Below are 20,423 nucleotides of genomic sequence, written 5' to 3'. Positions count from 1 at the left end.
ATCAAAACTAAGATCTGTGTCTGAATAGAAAGGATAAGATTTCTGAATAGTGGAAGATTAAGGGCAACTGATTTAACTTTTACAAGAGACAGATTTATTATTGAAGAAACATGCTATTAAACCACTGTTCTATTAATTGTGAATTTTGTCATTCTCAAGGTAAGTTTTCCAGGTAAGAGTTTACTTCACTTTGAGACAGCTATTGACAAACTATGAGATTTATTACTAGTGGAAGATGGAACGCTAGCCATCAGAGCAACAAATGATTGAAAAAATTGTATCTGAGGATAAGATTGCAGACAGTGTAGACTGTAATCCTATATATACTTTTTTCAAAAGCAGCTCTGTAACACTCCACTAACTTTTGATCTCAATTTATTCCGTTTCAGACAGGGAAAAATCGGTTTATTTAAGATTAAACAATGTCTAAACATGAAGGGAACTAATCTGTTCTTGTTGTGTAACTGTTTATATGCATGTTGGTTAGCCAAGAAATGTTATAAATCTCAATTTTCTGTTATTTGAATGTTGTAGGTAGTAGGGCTGCACAGAGCTTTGGATCTGATTGCAGTTAAAATTTTTGGAGTGCATGAAAGTGCTCATGGACAGCCTGTCTACAAGTCTTAAAGTAGCATCTATACAAGTCCAAAAAAGTCATTGATTCATGAAAGCAGATAAGTGCTTTGTTTCCATTCTCATTAGAATATTTTAATAGTTTAGATTTAGGAAGAACATCAACTCCCCCTCCCTCAAATGTTGATAGACTCTAATAACTTGCAGCTAAGTTGCTCACCTTCAGTATAATGCTTGTTATGCCTTGTTAAGAATTTTTCAGCATTGGTCTGTATTATCTAATGTTAATTGAAATATACTGCATATGATAAATTAGAAATATCAACTAGTATTTCTAATTTATTTAATATAAAACATAAAAAATATTTAAGATAAACTTACTCTATGGTTATCAAACCTACATGTTCTAAATCAGAGGTGTCAAACTGGCGGACCGTGAGTCAGATGCATCATGCGCAGGCCACACCCACCCCAGCTCTACGAAGGTGAAAAATGTCACGAAACATCATGTGATGTCAACCTGATGTGAGTTTGACACCTGTGTTCCAAATGATAAGATTACATTACTTTTCTACTAATCTAAAGATTTATTTAAAAACTTACCACTGTACTGCATTGTTGCTCCTAAGTAAGAATCAATGATAGAGCCTAGTAAACCAGCAGAGCCACCAAACACAATAATTGGCCATTGTGGAGCAGATATATCCAAATCATTCACAAAAATCAATTGGGAAATGAAGTAAGCCATGCCAACGAATGTGCCTCCAAGCAGACTTGAAATTAAACCCACTAAAGTAACACCTCCATTAGTACCTAAAATAAATGAAACATCACAAAATTAGCATGCTAAATGTTTAAAATTTGCATTACATACAGCATAATATAACTTTGCACCTGACATATTGCATGTATTTGGACAATATCATCTTATTTAAATAAAATAACAATATCCATCTTTGTTCTTTTTGCAGCACAGCAAACGAGTAAGACAAAAAGGAGAATCCCAGTAACCCTTAATCCAGTTTAAACAAACCTAGCAAATACCATGTGCCACCACTGGTGCAGCATTCTTGCTGAATCCACTTAATTAAAGAACTTGGAACAACCCTCAACTTTTCTCTTCCCAGAAATGCACTGTTAATACTGATACCAACCATACTCATAAGTCAACTTCAAACAACATTCCAATCAGTGTTCACTTCGGTGACCAGATTATCATATTGTACACTGCTCAAAAAAATAAAGGGAACACTTAAACAACACAATGTAACTCCAAGTCAATCACACTTCTGTGAAATCAAACTGTCCACTTAGGTAGCAACACTGATTGACAATCAATTTCACATGCTGTTGTGCAAATGGAGTAGACAACAGGTGGAAAGCATAGGCAGTTAGCAAGACATCCCCAATAAAGGAGTGGTTCTGCAGGTGGTGACCACAGACCACTATGCTTCCTATGCTTTCTGGCTGATGGTTTGGTCACTTTTGAAGCAAATCCAAATCCAGGTTCTCCAATGGTTTTTAGGCATACAAAAACATTTTTTTATTTAAGAGCTACCCCATCAAATTAACATATTAATCACAGGCATTATAATTGCAAACATCTGTAATGGAATCAGCATCAGTAGTCTTAAGAAAGGAGAAGAGGGATGCTGCCTAGGAAAAAATTTTTTATAATTTCAGATTTTCAAGAGTCTGTTAATGTAGCCTTACAATAAAGTAGAATTAGCTCATGTAATTCTGTTTCCTATCTGATTTACCTGGAAGGACTGACAACATGTCATTTTCAGAGATATTTTGGCCAATTGTATTTTTGCATCTATTATTCAAATACATGGTAACTGGGAAATAGAAGGTAAAGGTCCAACTGATACAAGTCTTTCAGGCCAAATTCAAGACTATGCAAGCTGCATCCAGTGGCTGAGTTTACACATCATGCTAAATCATGGTTTAGTTCAATATGGAATCTAGCCAATTATGGTTTGTATAATAAACTATGGTTGCTAAAGCAATGTTTTAACATTAATTAAACAAAGACCACAGAAAAAAATGTTGAGAGACTACTACCACTCATTCGACTGAGATAATTTTGAAATTCAAGCTCACCTACAGGAACTTTTTTCCAGGTTGTTATTAGCCGAGGTTCATGACCCATGACAGTGCCAATTTCTGAAGCCCAGGTGTCCCCAGCACAGCAGGCCAAAGCACCCAGTAATGATAGACACATCCAGGATGCTGTATATTGTTTAGAGAAATCTACTGGAATTTCACCTGGTCCATTTTCAATCATATATAGCAGAGCCAATTCTGCAGGTACACCGCCATTGCAAAATACTTGCACCCAATTTCTTTGTCCACCTGTGTACAAACAGAGAAGCTATAAGTTAAGAGGAAATAAATATTTAGTAGTTTGGGGAGTATGCACTTGGAGAAAAAATTATTAATTTGCTTATGTCAAATCATTAAAGTTTTCAATTTTTAACACAAAGCAAAAATTAATACAAAATTATTACATTGTTTACATACATAAATCAGGTGATTCATTAGAAATAGGATGTCAAATATTTATTTGGGATTTAGCCCACAGATGCAATCCAGTAGATATTGGTGATTAAATACACTGCTCAAAAAATAAAGGGAACACTTAAACAACACAATGTAACTCCAAGTCAATCACACTTCTGTGAAATCAAACTGTCCACTTAGGTAGCAACACTGATTGACAATCAATTTCACATGCTGTTGTGCAAATGGAATAGACAACAGGTGGAAAGCAGAGGCAGTTAGCAAGACATCCCCAATAAAGGAGTGGTTCTGCAGGTGGTGACCACAGACCACTATGCTTCCTATGCTTTCTGGCTGGTGGTTTGGTCACTTTTGAACGCTGGCGGTGCTTTCACTCTAGTGGTAGCATGAGACGGAGTCTACAACCCACACAAGTGGCTCAGGTAGTGCAGCTCATCCAGGATGGCACATCAATGTGAGCTGTGGCAAGAACGTTTGCTGTGTCTTGTCAGCGCAGTGCCCAGAGCATGGAGGCGCTACCAGGAGACAGGCCAGTACATCTGGAGACAAGGAGGAGGCCGTAGGAGGGCAACAACCCAGCATCAGTACCGCTACCTCCGCCTTTGTGCAAGGAGGGACAGGAGCACTGCCAGAGCCCTGCAAAATGACCTCCAGCAGGCCACAAATGTGCATGTGGCTGCTCAAACGGTCAGAAACAGACCCCATGAGGGTGGTATGAGGGCCCGACGTCCACAGGTGGGGGTTGTGCTTATAGCCCAACATCGTGCAGTACGTTTGGCATTTGCCAGAGAACACCAAGATTGGCACATTCGCCACTGGTGCCCTTTGCGCTTCACAGATGAAAGCAGGTTCACACTGAGCACATGTGACAGACGTGACAGGGTCTGGAGATGCCGTGGAGAACGTTCTGTTGCCTGCAACATCCTCCAGCATGACCGGTTTGGCAGTGGGTCAGTAATGGTGTGGGGTGGCATTTCTTTAAGGGGCCGCACAGCCCTCCATGTGCTCGCCAGAGGTAGCCTGACTGCCATTAGGTACCGAGATGAGATCCTCAGACCCCCTTTGAGACCATATGCTGGTGCGGTTGGCCCTAGGTTCCTCCTAATGCACGACAATGCTTGACCTCATGTGGCTGGAGTGTGTCAGCAGTTCCTGCAAGACGAAGGCATTGATGCTATGGACTGGCCCGCCCGTTCCCCAGACCTGAATCCAATTGAGCATATCTGGGACATCATGTCTCGCTCCATCCACAATGCCACGTTGCACCACAGACTGTCCAGGAGTTGGGGGATGCTTTAGTCCAAGTGTGGGAAGAAATCCCTCAGGAGACCATCCACCACCTCATCAGGAGCATGCCCAGGCATTGTAGGGAGGTCATACAGGCACGTGGAGGCCACACACACTACTGAGCCTCATTTTGACTTGTTTTAAGGACATTACATCAAAGTTAGATCAGCCTGTAGTGTTTTTTTCCACTTTAATTTTGAGTGTAACTCCAAATCCAGACCTCCATGGGTTGCTAAATTTGATTTCCATTGATTATTTTTGTGTGATTTTGTTGTCAGCACATTCAACTATGTAATGAACAAAGTATTTAATAAGAATATTTCATTCATTCAGATCTAGGATGTCTTATTTTTGTGTTCCCTTCATTTTTTTGAGCAGTGTATATTTTTCAACCAATTCTACTTGCAACTTTCCAAAGACCACAAAAATTGGCCTCTAACAGTGCTGGCTTATAAAAAAAGTTTCCCTCATTTTTCACAAATGCTTTCTTATTTCAAAAATATCAATTCCTTTCTTTCAATAGAATCCTGTTCCCCAAGGAAATATTTCCAGGATCTTGTGGATTGATAGGGAAAAAGTGAAGTGGGAAAAACAGCTTCTTCCTATCCCAATACAATCTAAGCATTACACCATTCTTTCCCTAAAATAAGGGGAAATCATCATTATGAAATTTCTTAAAACTAAAAGCTTACCTTCTTTGTATTCTGAATCTATTCGTTTTTTTACTTCTCCTTTCCACTTGGTGAGTTTGGAAGAAGTAATAAAAAACATGAGCATGGAGGTAAAAAAGCTGTAATTTGCAACAGTGAGGATAAATCCAACAATTAAACCTGAAGGGAGAGGGAAAGTTGGAGAAAGAATTGCCATTTACTTTTTGCAATCATTTTCTTCCAGAAATTTAATTATTTGACTTTTAAAAAGTATATAGCATCAACCTACATTGAAATAATAGTCCAATAATTTTGTTTTGTGCAGATTATGCAAGTTCAAGCAATCTTGCAGGAAGAAAACACCATGTAGTTAGTAACAATATCAAAAAGAATTACAGAACAGTTGCAGTATGGAATACTCCTATTCAGTTTTCTAACCAGCCATAATCTTGTTTTATAATATTCTACTACGTTCTTCTATGGTACTGAACATACTCTTTGAAAGTATCGGACAATAAGATCTACAAATTCAGTACTTATGCAATATTTTTACATAATATGGGAGTAAACTAAGCTAACTCCCCTGTGTTTCTGCATTCCATTTGTAATGGTCTAAACACCATCATTCCAATTATTATGCCCATTAATTATTCTACCTTATCTTGATTGGAGGAAAGCAGTACTAAACCTTTAGTTCTGTTCCTATCTCTCTTCAGACCTGTTGCTTCTACCTTTATACCTTAGAACATTCTGGTAATATGACTGGAACAATATCCATTCATAATCCAGGTATCTGAAGATATGTTCATATCAATCTTTCTTACATACCGTACTACATTGCATGCTTCTGATAGAATCTGGTATGTCTCCTAAATTCCTTTTTTCTCAGTATTCCAAATTTTATTATAAATGCTAAATTCATACAAACTGTCATAAATACCATAAATAAATGAAATAATTCATATTCCCCACTCCTCCCATGTAACTTAAAACTGTAGGTCATCTTGAAGAGGCAGAGTGGTATAATCAAGATTGGTTTCTGTTAAATAAATTAGATGAAACTTGCTAAGAATCATAATTAAATTATGAATTCCACAAAGAAAAGATTGCACAATAATGATCGGGCATAGAGATAGCAAATTTTTCAGGGGTAAAAATCCATCAAATTATTACATTCTGCTATTCAATATAGACCAAGCATCCTCCTCACTCAAATTATGTGAGGTTAGATGCTCCAAATACTTTTGAAACTTCTTTCCTCCTTTAAGCTTTTTAGCACAGTATTTCTAGTATAGATAATTTTCTTGACTGTACTAATAATTAGTATGACTACATTAATAAACTATTTTGAATATGCTAAAACATACAAATAAAAATTCTTACATGGCTGCTGTAGTAATCTACTGAAATAACTTTTATTGACCTGTTCTGATATCAGATATCAGAAGAAATATCAAATTTCTTCTAAAAGCACCCCAGTATCTTATTTGTGATTGATCAGACATAGGATCCTAAGATTCCTCAGACTATTATTGATATTTAGGGGTACAGGACAAATTAATTGAATATGTATTAGTACACACACACACATACATACATATACTTACATGTGCACACATATCACTCATCAGAGGTAACTGATACCAGATGAAATCTGATCCGTGTATATGTGTGTGTACATGTAAGTACAGATACACACACACAAATGTAATATATTTGTTATGAGTTACTCATTATTTGAATAACTTTTCTGTTTACATTAATTACATAATTTGAACATAAATAGCCACTCAAGTAATGAGTAATTCATAACAAATTCAATTCTATGGAGCCCAGCATAACCCTAGATTAGATATATGAAGTGTAAAGGAAGTTTGCATAGATTTAGAGACAAGCCACCTCCTGAATTTTACTTTATTTTCCATCCAGAATGCAGAAGAGAATTTGCCAAATGATACATCAAATAATAAATAATTTATATATATTTATCCCTGCAAAGTGATGGGAACAGATTGTTACCAAAATAAGAATAGAATATTATTTTAACTGAAAGCTTGCACATGCAAGTAACTTTTAAAAAGAGCATAATGACAATAAACAACATATCTTAATGTCAAGTTGAAAGATGACGGAAAATACTTACATCTCAAAAATCTATGCATACAACCAAAATTAAGAGATAAAGCCATACCTCCTATTGCTCCACCATGATCAAGACTCTTTTTCCTAAATCCTCGTGAAGCAATCATTAGCGGGATCAAAATTGAAAAAAGCCAGCGCCATGGAGAAATTGGCCGCAAGCTACCTAAAAAGTATGTTAAAAACAGTACACAATGTCAAGACCAATATTCTATTGTATAAACCATAATGATAAAACTGTTAAAACTGTTAAAGAGTAAAAGCAGTTTTCATTCTTTTTTAAGTGACATACAGTTGAAATTGTATCACTTTATATTCAAGTACAGTAAAATATTCTGATGGGATAGAGGAACAGTTAGGTTCTTTGGAAAACAAAACTCTAATGGCAATGGGCCAATTGAAGAAATACCCTGTAAGGCAGGGGTCCCAACCCCTGGTCTGCAGCATGCCAGCAACCGGGCCATGCAAACAAGTGAAGCCCCATCCACGGAATGCAGGCAGCATGCAAAACCACGCCCCCTCTGGTCCATGGAAAACCCCTTTTTCCATGGAACCGGTCCCAAAAGTGGGAAGGCTGCTGCTGTCCGATATAAAGTGGAAGTAATATTATATTACCCTTTGTGGAATCTAGAAACATTTTGAATTCACACATATTTTTCATTCACATTCCTTAACAGCCAAAATGTTCTTATTTACTTACCTATTGATTATACTAACTTCCTGGCAGTTTATAATCAAACAAAGTACATAAAATCATAACAGCCCCCTAAAAAAGCAACTCTACATTTTCACCAATCAAATGTGCTATGATAAAACTCTGTCATGACTGCAAGTGGAAAACTATAAGGGACAGTGCCATCCAGAACTCTGGAGACCAGTGTTAAGCATAGGGGCAACGCATGAAAAAAAAAAACAACAACAACATGTTTTAGCCCCTTTGCTGATTTCATTTGAGTGGCTGGATTCTCAAGATGGCCTTCTGGACCTAAATGAACTGATCAAGTTGGTTCTGCCTGAAGCAGAAGGCCCAGCCAGTAGCTAGAGACTAAGCCATAAAGACTATGCACCTTAAAAGCAGCATTTTGAATTGAGACCTATGTGACACAATGGTTAAAATGCAGTATTGTAGGTTGACTCTGCCCACTGCCAGGAGTTTGATCCTGACCCACTCAAAGTTGACTCAGTCTTCCATCCTTCCAAAATCAGAGGACCCAGATTGCTGGGAACATGTTTTACTCTTTTTTCCATAGCCTCCTTAACATAATTTCCCCTCTATTTTAGACTACAATATGCTTAATGAATTTGAAATTACACTGTGCTTTGTAAGCCTTATGAAAGACAACAAAAAGTAAATGCATACTAGACCACAAACATTGCATCTTGGATTCCAAACATACCAGATGTTAACACTATCCCTTTTCTTTGAAGAAGCTTAGGAAATCATATCCTGTCTAATTGCTTTCATTTTATTTATGCAACAAACCAGTTTAGACTATTGGCTAATATATGTTACCATTGTATAGAAGTGTTTCTCACTTTTGCAACTTTAAGTTGGGTAGGGAATTTAGGGAGTTGGTATCCACACATCTTAAAACTGCTAAAGATGAAAACACTGGTTTTGAGGTCCCACATCATCTGAAATTACATTGCCAAATCTGTTGGCAAAAGTTATTTTAATTGATAGATATCACTGTGACATACGCATGACAGTATTTTAATTACAAACAAGTATTTCTTTCTCAAAATACCAGCTACACACTCACAGCTTTTATTATTTTTATAAATAATTCAAGATGATGAACATACCTAATTGTCAAGCAAATAGAAGGAGGAAGGAGTATCAGTTATAATAAATTATTGACATGATATATTCTGAAGCATCTGAAAGTAAACTCATATTTAGAATATATGATTCTCTCAAATACATTATAATATTTCTAGTTACTATCAATTAAACCACTAGCTATACATATATTTCAAGTTTTAAAGTTCTTAAAATATATAGTTTTTAATATTGTGAGTGGTTGAATGTATTTGATAAACTTCAGTAGTCACCTAAAATATTTCAGTTATAGAATTATATGGCAAAAGTGTGCTTACATATCAATATTAGCTATTACAGGAATGCAATAAACGAACATTTCATAAATATCTAATGATTTTAAAAATTTACCATAATATGTGCTTGCGGTCATGGACACAATCCAGAAAGACAAAGAAATACATATTAGTATACTCAAAATGATGATGTTTGTTATCATTTTGAAGTAATCTTTATTGAAATCATTCCAGGAATGAAACAACATGGAAAATCCAGAAGTGATAACCTGTGTATAGAAAAAGGCAGAAAATGTTTAGATTGTTTAGATAAATAAAATATATTGTTTAGATAAAATATATTGTTTATATAAATAAAATATATCAAAAATCATGGAAAGTCAGAAAGAATGAACTAAATTTCCATGAGAAACACATTTCCATAGGAGGAATTTTGTTACCCTCATGGAGATAAAGGAAATATCTGTGTGCAAATCTGCCCAGTTAAAATATGCTTTAAGTGTTTAATGGGACAACTATTCAGATTTTGTTTTTTTGTTATTGTATGTACAAGTTACTTGGCATGGGTGCTTATGTGTAATAGAAATGCTGGCAATTCATCTCAGGAAGTATATTTTAATGCAGCATAGCAGGAAAAGGATGCACAGGTTAATAAAGTAGAATCCTTCCTCACCTTGCACTACTACTACTAGTGCAAATATTTGTCAGAGTCAGACTCATTGCCACTAATATAAGGTTATCATTCAGCAAAAGGAGGATGTGTCAGGCATAGTCCTAAAGTGTAACACAGAGGATTTTTTTGAGTATCTGGTTTTTAAAAAAATGTAAACTGTTTTCACAACAGTGACCAAACTTTCCTATACTGTGGCCCTGTAAAATCTTCTTTTCTTTGTCTATCAATAGCCTAGGATTTACTTTATTTCCAGATTCCAGCAATTGGCTTCAATAGGGGGCGTGCATAAGCGCACCAACGTGCCTACCGTCCCTGTCCTATTGTTTCTCCTATTCTTTTATTTTTCTTATATGTAACCATTTCATGTATTCACAACTATGTATACATTTATACTTATTATCTTGTAAACAATTGGCAAATCAAATAAATAAATAAAATAAATAAATTCAGCCCCATCAAATCCATGATAACTGTAGTCTGTGAGACCAAATGATTTCTCATACCTTTCTATGGTTCACAAAACACATTGTTACAAATTCTGTATTATAGCTACATATGTTCCCGAAAATGAAGATTTGTTAAAAAAAACATTTACAAAACCTCTGTTGGGCTCGCTGCCCAAGATGCTTAGGACACAGTAAAGAGCAAACGGAGCTCCTACAAGTAAGGCAGCCCCGTCCCTGACGGTACTGGGGAAGCATGAGCGGCTCGCCTAAAAGGCGCCGAGAGCCTGCAGAGTTTGCATCTCAGCTTCCTGACACACCTCAGGGCCACCGGGGCCTCAGCTTCAGCCGACCTTCTTGGCGAGGCAGATACTCTTCCATCCTCTTCCCAGCGATCCGCGGATCAAACCAGCAAGCCAACGAGGGAGCCCCATCAGCGCCGAGCCCCGCTGCAACTCTAAGCAACCCTAACCCCGAGGCCATAGATTCATAGTCTAAAGACTCATACGAAGATTGACTCTTCCGAATTAATTTTGAGCCGCTTCGGTTTCGTCCCTCCGGGGAATGATGAGGCACAAAGTCAATTCTTTGGGCGGCTTGCCCTCCTCTCTGCTGAGGCAAAACGCAAAGCGCGGCAGCAGAGGATGAGAGTGAGAATATTTTTATAGAATATATAATATGTAGAATATATCTGAGACTATCTTTAATCAAGACCAGTTCAAAGGGTTGGGGGGGGGGGTAACAGAACAACCACCCTTCCAACCCCCCTCCTCTTTTTTTTTTTTTTTTTTTTTTTTTTTTTTTTTTTCCCCTCTTTTCCCAAATTATAATTTAATAACTTCTGAGTAACATGGACAGTGATGCATTGTAAAAAAAAAAAAAAAATACGTAGCATCTCCACCAAAAGCATGCAACGAATCTCTAAGTTCAAACAAGAGGTTACTTAAATTTACATCGGAATTTGCAAGGCAGAGAATCTTTGATTGATGCTTCTATTAGGACGACTCAGCTATTTCATTTGGGCGCTTTCTCCATGAATCACTACAATTATAATTATTTCTTAATCTATAATGTTATCGGCATTCAAGAATGTATTACAGCCATCGCTTCAAATTGTGATAATGGATACTAGAATAAACCCAGTATCAAATCAATCGTGAACTCAGTGTAGACCATTTATTATCATTCTACTTTATTCCTATCTCTAGCTATTCCTTACGCGCATGCGTCCTCATGAGTGGGTTAAAGTTGAGCGTTAGAACTTTATTTTTCGACAGGAAAAGTTAAGATTGCTGCGGGTGCTTTTTAGGCTGCTTTCTTCCTCATTAAAACCACCATTTCCTTTTTATGTGCTTCATTGCTTCCGCCTAAATGGCTGGCTTTTCCTTCAGCTGTTATACACAACTGAAGCTCAAGTCACTCCACCAGCAATTTTCAGTGCTTCAAAATTTTCTGTCCTTCCATAACCAAATCAAACCCCTGAAGTAGAAAAGAATTTAGTTTTACAAGTTTCACTTTTAAATGCATGAATAGTAATAAATTTAATGAGACTTTTTTCTAAGCAAACTTAACATTTTATCTGAATTCCCCTTTCATAAATAGCTGTAAATGGTGAATCTTAAATGTTTGAACTGATCAGACCTGTGAACATTAGATGCCTTTCTTTGTTTAAAGCACAATAACAAAACCACAGTTGACAATCCTACATTCATCTGGGAATGACTTAAAATGAATGATTCTCTGAGTGTGAACGCATTTCACTTTAGTTTTAACAATAATTAGAGACATCGTTGTAATGCACAATTTCTTCCCATTCTGTTGAGGTTGGGTAAGAAATTGTTCCCAATTGTCCATCAAAATAGGGACAAATGATGAATTCATGTAATAATTACTACTAAAAGAACTTTCTGAGCAAGACTTATGTTCTTTCTAAATTTAGTCTTGATGCTAATCTTAGGCATTTTTGCACCTGCTTTAATGGGAATATGAGAGTTATATTCTTCCCAAGGAGTAAAACCACCACCATCACTCCCTCAAGACAGGCGGTGTCTCCCAAGGATGCCTTTAATTAACACACATACTCAGCCATCCATTATCTTGCTGGCTGCTTTCACCAACCAGGTGAGACAACAGCCCAATTTTAATGGTTTGTGAGAATGACCTTGGGAGAGAGAAGGAAGAGACACATAATAGGCTTGGTCTCTATAGCAGTGGTCGCCAACTGTGGGCCGCAGCCCACTGGTGGTCTGCGAGAAAATATTGGTGGTCCACAGAGAAATGTCACCCCCAGAACATCCCCCAAAGCAATTAATCTAGGCTGTGCGGGAACACAAGGCTCCTCCTCCCACATGGCCCGCAGGGACATAAGGCTTGCATCGGAACAACACGAAGTAGTAAGGGGAAGGGGGAAAGGGGTGGAGGGGGGAACTTGGCTGGCCACCGGGCTGCTTCTTTCCGCTTCCTTCTTCTTCTGCTTTTGGCTACACACAAGGAAAGCAGCAAAAGTCTTTCTTTCTCTCCCCCAAACTCCACCAGAAATGAGTCTTTCGGACCCTGCAAGGCCTTCTATTCCAAGAGGCTACCCTGGCAAAAACTCATTTCTGGCAGAGTTTGGGGGGAGAGAAAGAAAAACTTCTGCTGCTTCTGCTGCTTTCTTTGCATGACGCCAAAAGATCCCAAATAAACAACAATCAATCAGTAGGAACAATAGTATCAATCAGTAGTACCAATCGCAGAATACTGTCTCTCTCTCTCCTCCCCCCAAGAAGGGAGCTCAAAAGCAGATTAGGAATGTGGCTGTCTTGGAGGGTGTGTGTGTATGTGTGTGTGAGATCTGTGTGTGTATGTGTGTGAGAGAGAGAGAAAGAGAGGGAGGGAGGGAGAGAGAACATCACCAGCTCTCCAAGGTTAGATTGGATCTCTCTCCTCCGCCCTCTGAGAATGGAGCTCAAAAGCAGGTTAAGAATGTGGCTGCCTTGGAGAGGGTGGGGTGTGTGTGAGGGACCTTTCTCTCCCACCAACGTCAGCAAGCCACCATCAGTCAAAATTCATATTAGTGATCTGCAGGATTTAAAATTATGACTTTGGTGGTCCTTGAGGTCCAAAAGGTTGGCGACCCCTGCTCTATAGGAACCCTGGTGGCACAGTGGTTAAATTGCATTATTGCAGGCAAACTCTGCCCAAAGCCTAGAGTTTGAGTGTGATGGGACTCAAGCTTGACTCAGCCTTCCATGCTTTCAAGGTTGATAAAATGAGGACCCAGACTGTTTGGCGTAATATGCAAAAAATGCTCTGCATTGTAAACCACTCAGAGTGTTGTAAAGTGCTTTGGGGCAATGTATAAGCCTAATTGATATTGATATTGCTATGGTCAGGTATGAGGCAACTGAGCCCACGGAAGGAATGGAGGCATGGCAACTGTCTCAGAAAGAACTCTTTCTGGTTTCTGGGACTGTAAAAGTGAGGTTGGAGAGATAAATTCAGGCTTGTGATATTCTGTTAATAACTTTACAATAAAGATTGAGCTAATAGTAATAGTTCTTGTAATAGTTCTTGTCTGGACTACTTTACAAGGTAGTTATCAATCCACATGGAAGAGGCTATATAGACATTGGATCACTTCCTGAAGATCAAAGTGGTCTGGGGTTATCTGGTAAAATATCACCTTTGTATAATGTAATATAGAGATGATCTTAGGGAAAGATTTTGCGAGGATCTAAAGACTGATATCAAAGTTTTGCTGTACTCTATCTTATACCAAATATAATGAAGGCAGGGCTATTTTGTGTTTCTTATGTTTTCCACTTTATCAGAAGTAAGTTGTCATTTCACCTCTCTTAATAAATCACAATTCCTTTCCCAAAGATATCTCTAGCATCCATCTCTGAGTGAATATAAAAAAATATTTTTCAAGATATTTGCACATTCATTATAGTGACTCAGCCTAAAATTTTTTGGGTCTATCAGTCTTTAAAACAGTGGTCCACAAATTTTTCAGCTCATTAATTTCTTCATGATTCTTTACATTGTTTATCAACCCCAAAATCTGTTATTTGAAAATAATTTAATATTAACTAATAATTCTATGATCAATAATAACATAATGGATAAATAAAGTCCAATTGATACTTGGGGTAGATATTGATCATGTTGGGGTAACCCTGCCTTAAAATGATTTGAGTAATTTTAAACAGTACTGATGGGAAGCAACATTGACCCTGTATTTTTATATGTCCTGTTTATTTTAGGCAATTTACTTGTTGCTTTAAGTTTAATTTGGAAAACCGCTTATCATATATTTTATCTTTCCAGAATGATCAATAAATATTATATCAGTAGTTTCCATATTTATAATTGAAAAAAGGGTTTAAATTAGATCAAAGAAGTTATGGGTTTGACTTTGTAAAAAAAAATGAATTGGAAATTATACTGTCTTGTAATGATTGAAATGAAGAAGGTCTTACAGTCTTATATTCATGAAGACCAATCTGGCTTTTTGCCAAAAAGACAACTTAGAGATAATGTGACAACTGTTTTGAACATTATTGAACACTTACAATTCTATAATGAGAAGCCTATTTTTAGATGCAGAAAAAACCTTTGACAATTTAAATAGGTATGTATGTTTAAAGCCCTGGAAGATATGAACTTCAGGGACAAATTTATTCAAGGAGTTAAAGTGATTTATATGTCTATGGAGATTCTCAGTCATTTAGGTCATGGTTGTCCCAAAGGTACTTTTTCAAGAGGCTATTGGACTTTCTTGTTTTTCTCTGAAGATGTTTCTCTTCATATCCAAGAAGCTTCTTCAGCTCTGACTGATTGGTAGGAAAAGGAAGAATTTATATCCTTGCAGGCAGTTGGTCATTTACATGCTTTTAGAGAGTTATTGAGGCCATTTGGAGGTTTATCTGTGTCCTCAGGGTCATCCTAAACTTATTCACAATTCCACCCACTCACTGGTATAAGTATGTGGATGATATGTCGGTCAAAATCAAAACACAGGAATTGGAAGCGTTAACCAACTGGAAGCGTTAACCAAGCATATCAACTCTGTGGACAGATACATCAAATTCATGTGGGAAGAAAAATAGTCTAGCCTTCCTGGATTGTGCAGTACACATTAAGGAAGACAGGAGCCTTAACATTGAAATTTACAGAAAACCCCCACACAGAGATCAATATTTATATTTTGATTCTCACCACTCACTGTAGCACAAAATGGGAGTTATCAGAACCCTATACCACCGAGCTGAAGGCCTGCCTACCACCAAAGATAGGAAAGAAAAAGAACTAGAACACATCAAGAAAGACCTCAGAATGTGTGGCGATTCCGAATGGGCCTTCATCAAATCCCCAAAAAGACCCAGCAGGAACATAATAGACAAAGAAGAGAACAATAAACAAAACAATGTTGTCATTCCAAACATTGCAGGGATATCTGAAAAGCTCAGAAGGATCCTTAGCCAACACAACATACATGCACACTTTAAACCCAAGAATGCTCTAAGGCTTGTCCTTCCCAAGGATAAAACATCCAGACAAAAACTGAGCAACATGGTATATGCGGTACAATGCAGTGAGACATGTGGAGATCTGTACATTGGGGAAGCAAAATAACCACTTCATAAACACATGGCACAACATAGGAGAACAAAACCACCAGGACTAGATTCAGCAGTCCATCTGCATTTAAAAGACAAACAGCACTCTTTTGAAGACACCAAAGTCTACATTTTGGACAGAGAGGACTTCGGGTTTGAAACAGAGGTCAAAGAGGCCATCTATATCAAAACTGAACAACTCTCTCTCAACAGAGTGGGAGGGACAACATATATCTCCAGTGAATACACTCCTTTCAGTAGTTCCAAGGAGGCTCCTCATCCATTTGCACTACTCAGGTGACCCTAAGGACACAGATAAACCTCCAAGTGGCCCCAACAACTCTCTAAAAGAATGTAAATGACCAGCTGTCTAATATAAAGCCTTCCATTCCCCACTGTCACGTCAGAGCTGAAGAAGCTTCTTAGATGAGAAACGAAATGTCTTCCAAGAAAAACAAGTCCAGTTGTCTCTTGAAAAAGCATCTTTCACACCACAATCTTTATTTTTATTATATAAAGATGTCCATAGGGATACTGCTAAGAGCTGTTTCTCTATTGAAATCTATTAGTCTTTGAGCTGGCAAAAAAATTCATGTTGGCATATACTGTGTCCTTTCATTGCTGAGGTCTATTCTGCCACAATAACAAGGCAGGCAAGTTAGGATTTGTGACTATCTTAGTTTTCTTTCTATCATGTGTCATCCCACTGGGGGAAAGCAACCACCAATCTCTTTTTATAACGTGGGAGATTGCAGGATGGGGTGAACTTAGATGGATGATTAGAATTAGAACACAGGTTTAACTAACTTGTCTGGTGGTTCAAGTAATATGTTCAGGCATAAAAGGGTGTGGCGTAAAGCAATTAAGAACACTCCCAATGATCTTTGCGTTTTCCTCCTTTGCAGCTGTAACCTGTTGGTCAGGCTATTTCTGAACAGCAATTATGAGGCTATACACCTGTGCTTGATAATTACAGGTCTCCAGACAATTAATGTTTCATTCTGTTTTTGGTTATGTGTGACAGACGACAGAACCAGCACCTTTTCAGAATATTAAATCCATGTTTAAAGGCTAGCATTTTTTTTCCAGAAGAAAGCCATAGCTATGCTTATAGGTTTTTATTCAGTACAGTGATGATGAATGCACCATTGGGAGGCTTGAAAAGCAGTTTAGGGTTAGATCATCATGAAGAAAATCTATGTGGTTCCTAGGGATTGAAAATGACTTGATTGGACATAATCAATCGGTCTTAACCAGAACTAGGAAATGACTTGAAAATAGTCAGGCAGATGCTTTTGTGATTTGTTGTTTCCTACATGGAAAGCCAAAATGGGCTTTCATTTCAGAGATGTCACTGTTGCAGACAGGAAGACAGATTTCCCTCTACCCTCTTCATACCCCTTTTTCTAAATGGATAACTATAGGATTATATTATAAAGTTTTATTGATTGAAAGACATTGTATTTTGTTCGTAATGATCAAGAGGATTTTTGCAAACATTAGCGCTTAAGAATTTGGCTGCTTTGTCAACTACAGTGGGTGACGTTACCTAAGTAAGCAATTACTTAGAAATCATTAATGTTCCACTCATCACTCAAATTAATATATTGCTCCAATATCCCCTGGTAAACCATATCACTTATATCTAAATACATCTCAATTATGCCAATGCAAACACCCTGGAAGTGGTTTCCATAGCACATACCATTCCAAACTACCAATAGCATTTTAGCCTAGCCCAGGGGTCTCCAACCGTGGCAACTTGAAGACTTGTGGACTTCAACTCCCAGAGTTCCTCAGCCAGCAAAGCTGGCTGAGGAATTCTGGGAATTGAAGTCCACAAGTCTTCAAGTTGTCAAGGTTGGAGACCCCTGGCCTAGCCTGTCCTGTTAATTCAGAACAGTGTGGCTAATGTTTCAGTTCAGTGAATCATTTACTCTATACATAAACATCTGATTAGGTTTCACTTACAATCATATCATTCGCCTACAAGCATGTTTTAGTTTTTGAAGCTTACCATTAAAGCTCTGTGGATTTGTGTTTCCTGTTAATTTGAATGTAACTACAGATTCCCCTTGAATTTGTGATAATTGGGATTGGAATTTCAATTGCTACACAATATTTTCATAAAGCACAATGCAATGGTATTGCTTAGTGTCCACAGTCTGGCAATGCCTGTTGCCATTGTTAAGTGAGAATGTCACTTGACCATGACATAGGAAGAAGTGCTAAAATTGTGCTCCAGGAAAGCAGGCTGGTGCTATGGAGACCAGCTGGGTGGGTGCTACATGTGAGTGCTATGGAAGGTGGGCACCTCTATTTATGGTAATTTTGGAGCTGGGCAGCCTTCTAAATCTAAATAACGACAGTGATGATGATAAAAGCTGTGAACCTTTGAAATGGCTAATTATATGCTAATACAATGGTGGTACTTTTTCCAGGTATGAATGAAGATCTACACAGAAACCAAGAACCTGAATGATTAAGATCTGGTTGTAAATAAATATGCTGTAGGTATACAGTATGGCAAAAATAATGTGCAGGAGTTACCTTATGATGAAAATTCTAGTGATAGTTTTTATACTGATATAAAAGCATAAACTGAAAGCAGAATGATACATTATCAAAGAGGCTCTAGGGACTTCATTCTAAGCAATGACAAGGTTACATTGGATGAACTCAATGTTTAGCATTCATACAGAGTTCTACTATGAATTCTTTATTTTGTACTACCGACATGCTGGATTGGATTGTTGATGATGGTTATTATAATTGGCTGCACTCAGCCAGATATTTAAACTGGATTTGGCATTTTTATCCGCCTATCAAATCACTCCTAAAGACCTGGGATAGGCAGATGTTGATGTTTGATGGTATTAAAGGTACCATTGCATGATGGAAGCTGTTCCAAGTAATTGCAATTGACTGATGTCAGTGCTGATGGTGTTCATTCAAGTGGTACTCCAGAGGTTTTGGGATTGCACAGTAAATTGGCACTATTTTTGCTTTCTTTTGCCATAGCCATTCTACCTACAGTATATTTTCAAGTCTTTGTATTTGTTATCTTCTCTAGTTCTTTCTCCTCCATTCTACTGTCTCCAGGTACTGTAATGTCCACTATCCAGACATCTTTGACTTTCTTACTGACAGTTGCTAAGTCTGGGGTGTTATGTGGCAGATGCTTCTCCCTTTGAGTTCTAAAGTCCCAGAACTTCTTCATCTTCTAATACTTTGTCTATGTATTTTCAACAGTTCTTGCTTGCAGGCAAATGGCATTTCTTACTGATCTTCTAAGGCACCATTATTGTTATTTTGTCATTCTGTTGTGTTGTAGTGAGACTATGCAATCTTTTTGCAGCCAGGTGATCCACTGTTCTCTAACTTCTTTGCACAAATCACATCTGTTGTTGTCTTCTCAATTCTGGCTTTATATACATTGGTTCTTAAAGGTTGGCTATGTGCACCCAGAATTACCTTGTCTCTTTTTCCAGTGTTCCTGCTATCACCATTGCCAGGTCTTGTTGGTATCAGCTTTGCCTGCAAGTTGCTGTTGTTGTTTTTAAATACAGTGGTCATGTAATACTTTGCCTTGCTATGTCTCTTTTCTATGCTTGCTTTGATCTTTCTTGTAGGCCAGTTTAGTATCTTGGGTATTCAGGAAACCTTAATGGTGTATTACCTTCAGTGCATTTTCTTTTCTGTCCTTCAGATTCTTCCAATGCCCTTTTTATTTCTTCAACTGTCTGGTGTACTTGCAATATTCCATGCTCACCAATTCTTTTTGGTAAGTAGAATTTGTTAACCTCACTGTGTGGATGAAGGGCATGAATCCCTGTCATTTTTCTGATCTTCCTGTCCAGGGCAATGACAAATAGGAATGCTGATAGTGAGTCTGCTCTGTTGATATTGATCTGTCTCATTCTATCACCACGGACCAACATCTTCCATTGTGCCATTGATCTTTGCACAATGCTTCTGATGTTTCTACGGACTCCTGTTTTTTGTAGCCATTTGGTTATCCAATCATGTGGCAGGGTTGAATGTCTTCTTGTAATCAATCCAAGCTATATTCAAGTTGGTTTTCTTTCTCTTGAAGTTTTCCAAAATCATCTTGTCAATTAGGAATTGATCTTTATTCCTCTGCTATTGGGGTGATTTCTTTTTTGCTCAGGTGGAAAGAGCTTGTTTTCAACTAGATGCTATTGGACTGCATCAACTATCATACCAGTTAGCAATTTGAAAGTTGCTGATGAGCAGATAATTGGCCTTTATTTGCCTGGTGCTACTACCCCTTTTGTTGGATCTTTCATTATCCAGGTAGGTTTACCAGATGTTAACCAAACTTCAATTTTACATCCTCTCCTCTGTTAAACTGTCTGGCAATGAGTAGGTGTAGACTAGTCAGATGTTTCACCTCAAAACCATGCAGATTGTCTTCACCTGGTGCTAACCAATTATTGATCTTTCTTGC

At 37.6% G+C, this 20,423-nt stretch overlaps 1 protein-coding gene across 4 annotated transcripts in view; it reads right to left on the bottom strand.

Annotated features, from left to right (window-relative positions):
* The window catches only part of TMEM19 (transmembrane protein 19), a 38,969-nt gene that overhangs the window by 2,290 nt on the left and 16,256 nt on the right, over positions 1-20,423 (bottom strand). For 2 of the 4 annotated variants that reach the window (XM_087968000.1, XM_087967999.1), the window contains exons 3-7: positions 9,349-9,502; positions 7,228-7,341; positions 5,079-5,216; positions 2,680-2,931; positions 1,177-1,386 (exon numbers count right to left, since the gene is read on the bottom strand). In XM_087968000.1, coding sequence (XP_087824126.1) covers positions 1,177-1,386; positions 2,680-2,931; positions 5,079-5,216; positions 7,228-7,341; positions 9,349-9,481 — 847 coding nt within the window. In that variant the 5' untranslated portion in view covers positions 9,482-9,502. Of the gene's footprint in view, positions 1-1,176; positions 1,387-2,679; positions 2,932-5,078; positions 5,217-7,227; positions 7,342-9,348; positions 9,503-10,669; positions 11,030-20,423 lie in introns of those variants that run through there. The other 2 variants (XM_026667723.2, XM_026667722.2) reach the window with 2 other exon arrangements.

This window comes from Notechis scutatus, chromosome 6 (genome assembly GCF_049901735.1).
Source record: "Notechis scutatus isolate UNSWTSFEM ecotype Mainland chromosome 6, rNotScu1.2, whole genome shotgun sequence".
NCBI classification, from domain to species: Eukaryota; Metazoa; Chordata; class Lepidosauria; order Squamata; family Elapidae; genus Notechis; species Notechis scutatus.
This window is presented reverse-complemented; position numbering and strand designations above follow the sequence as displayed.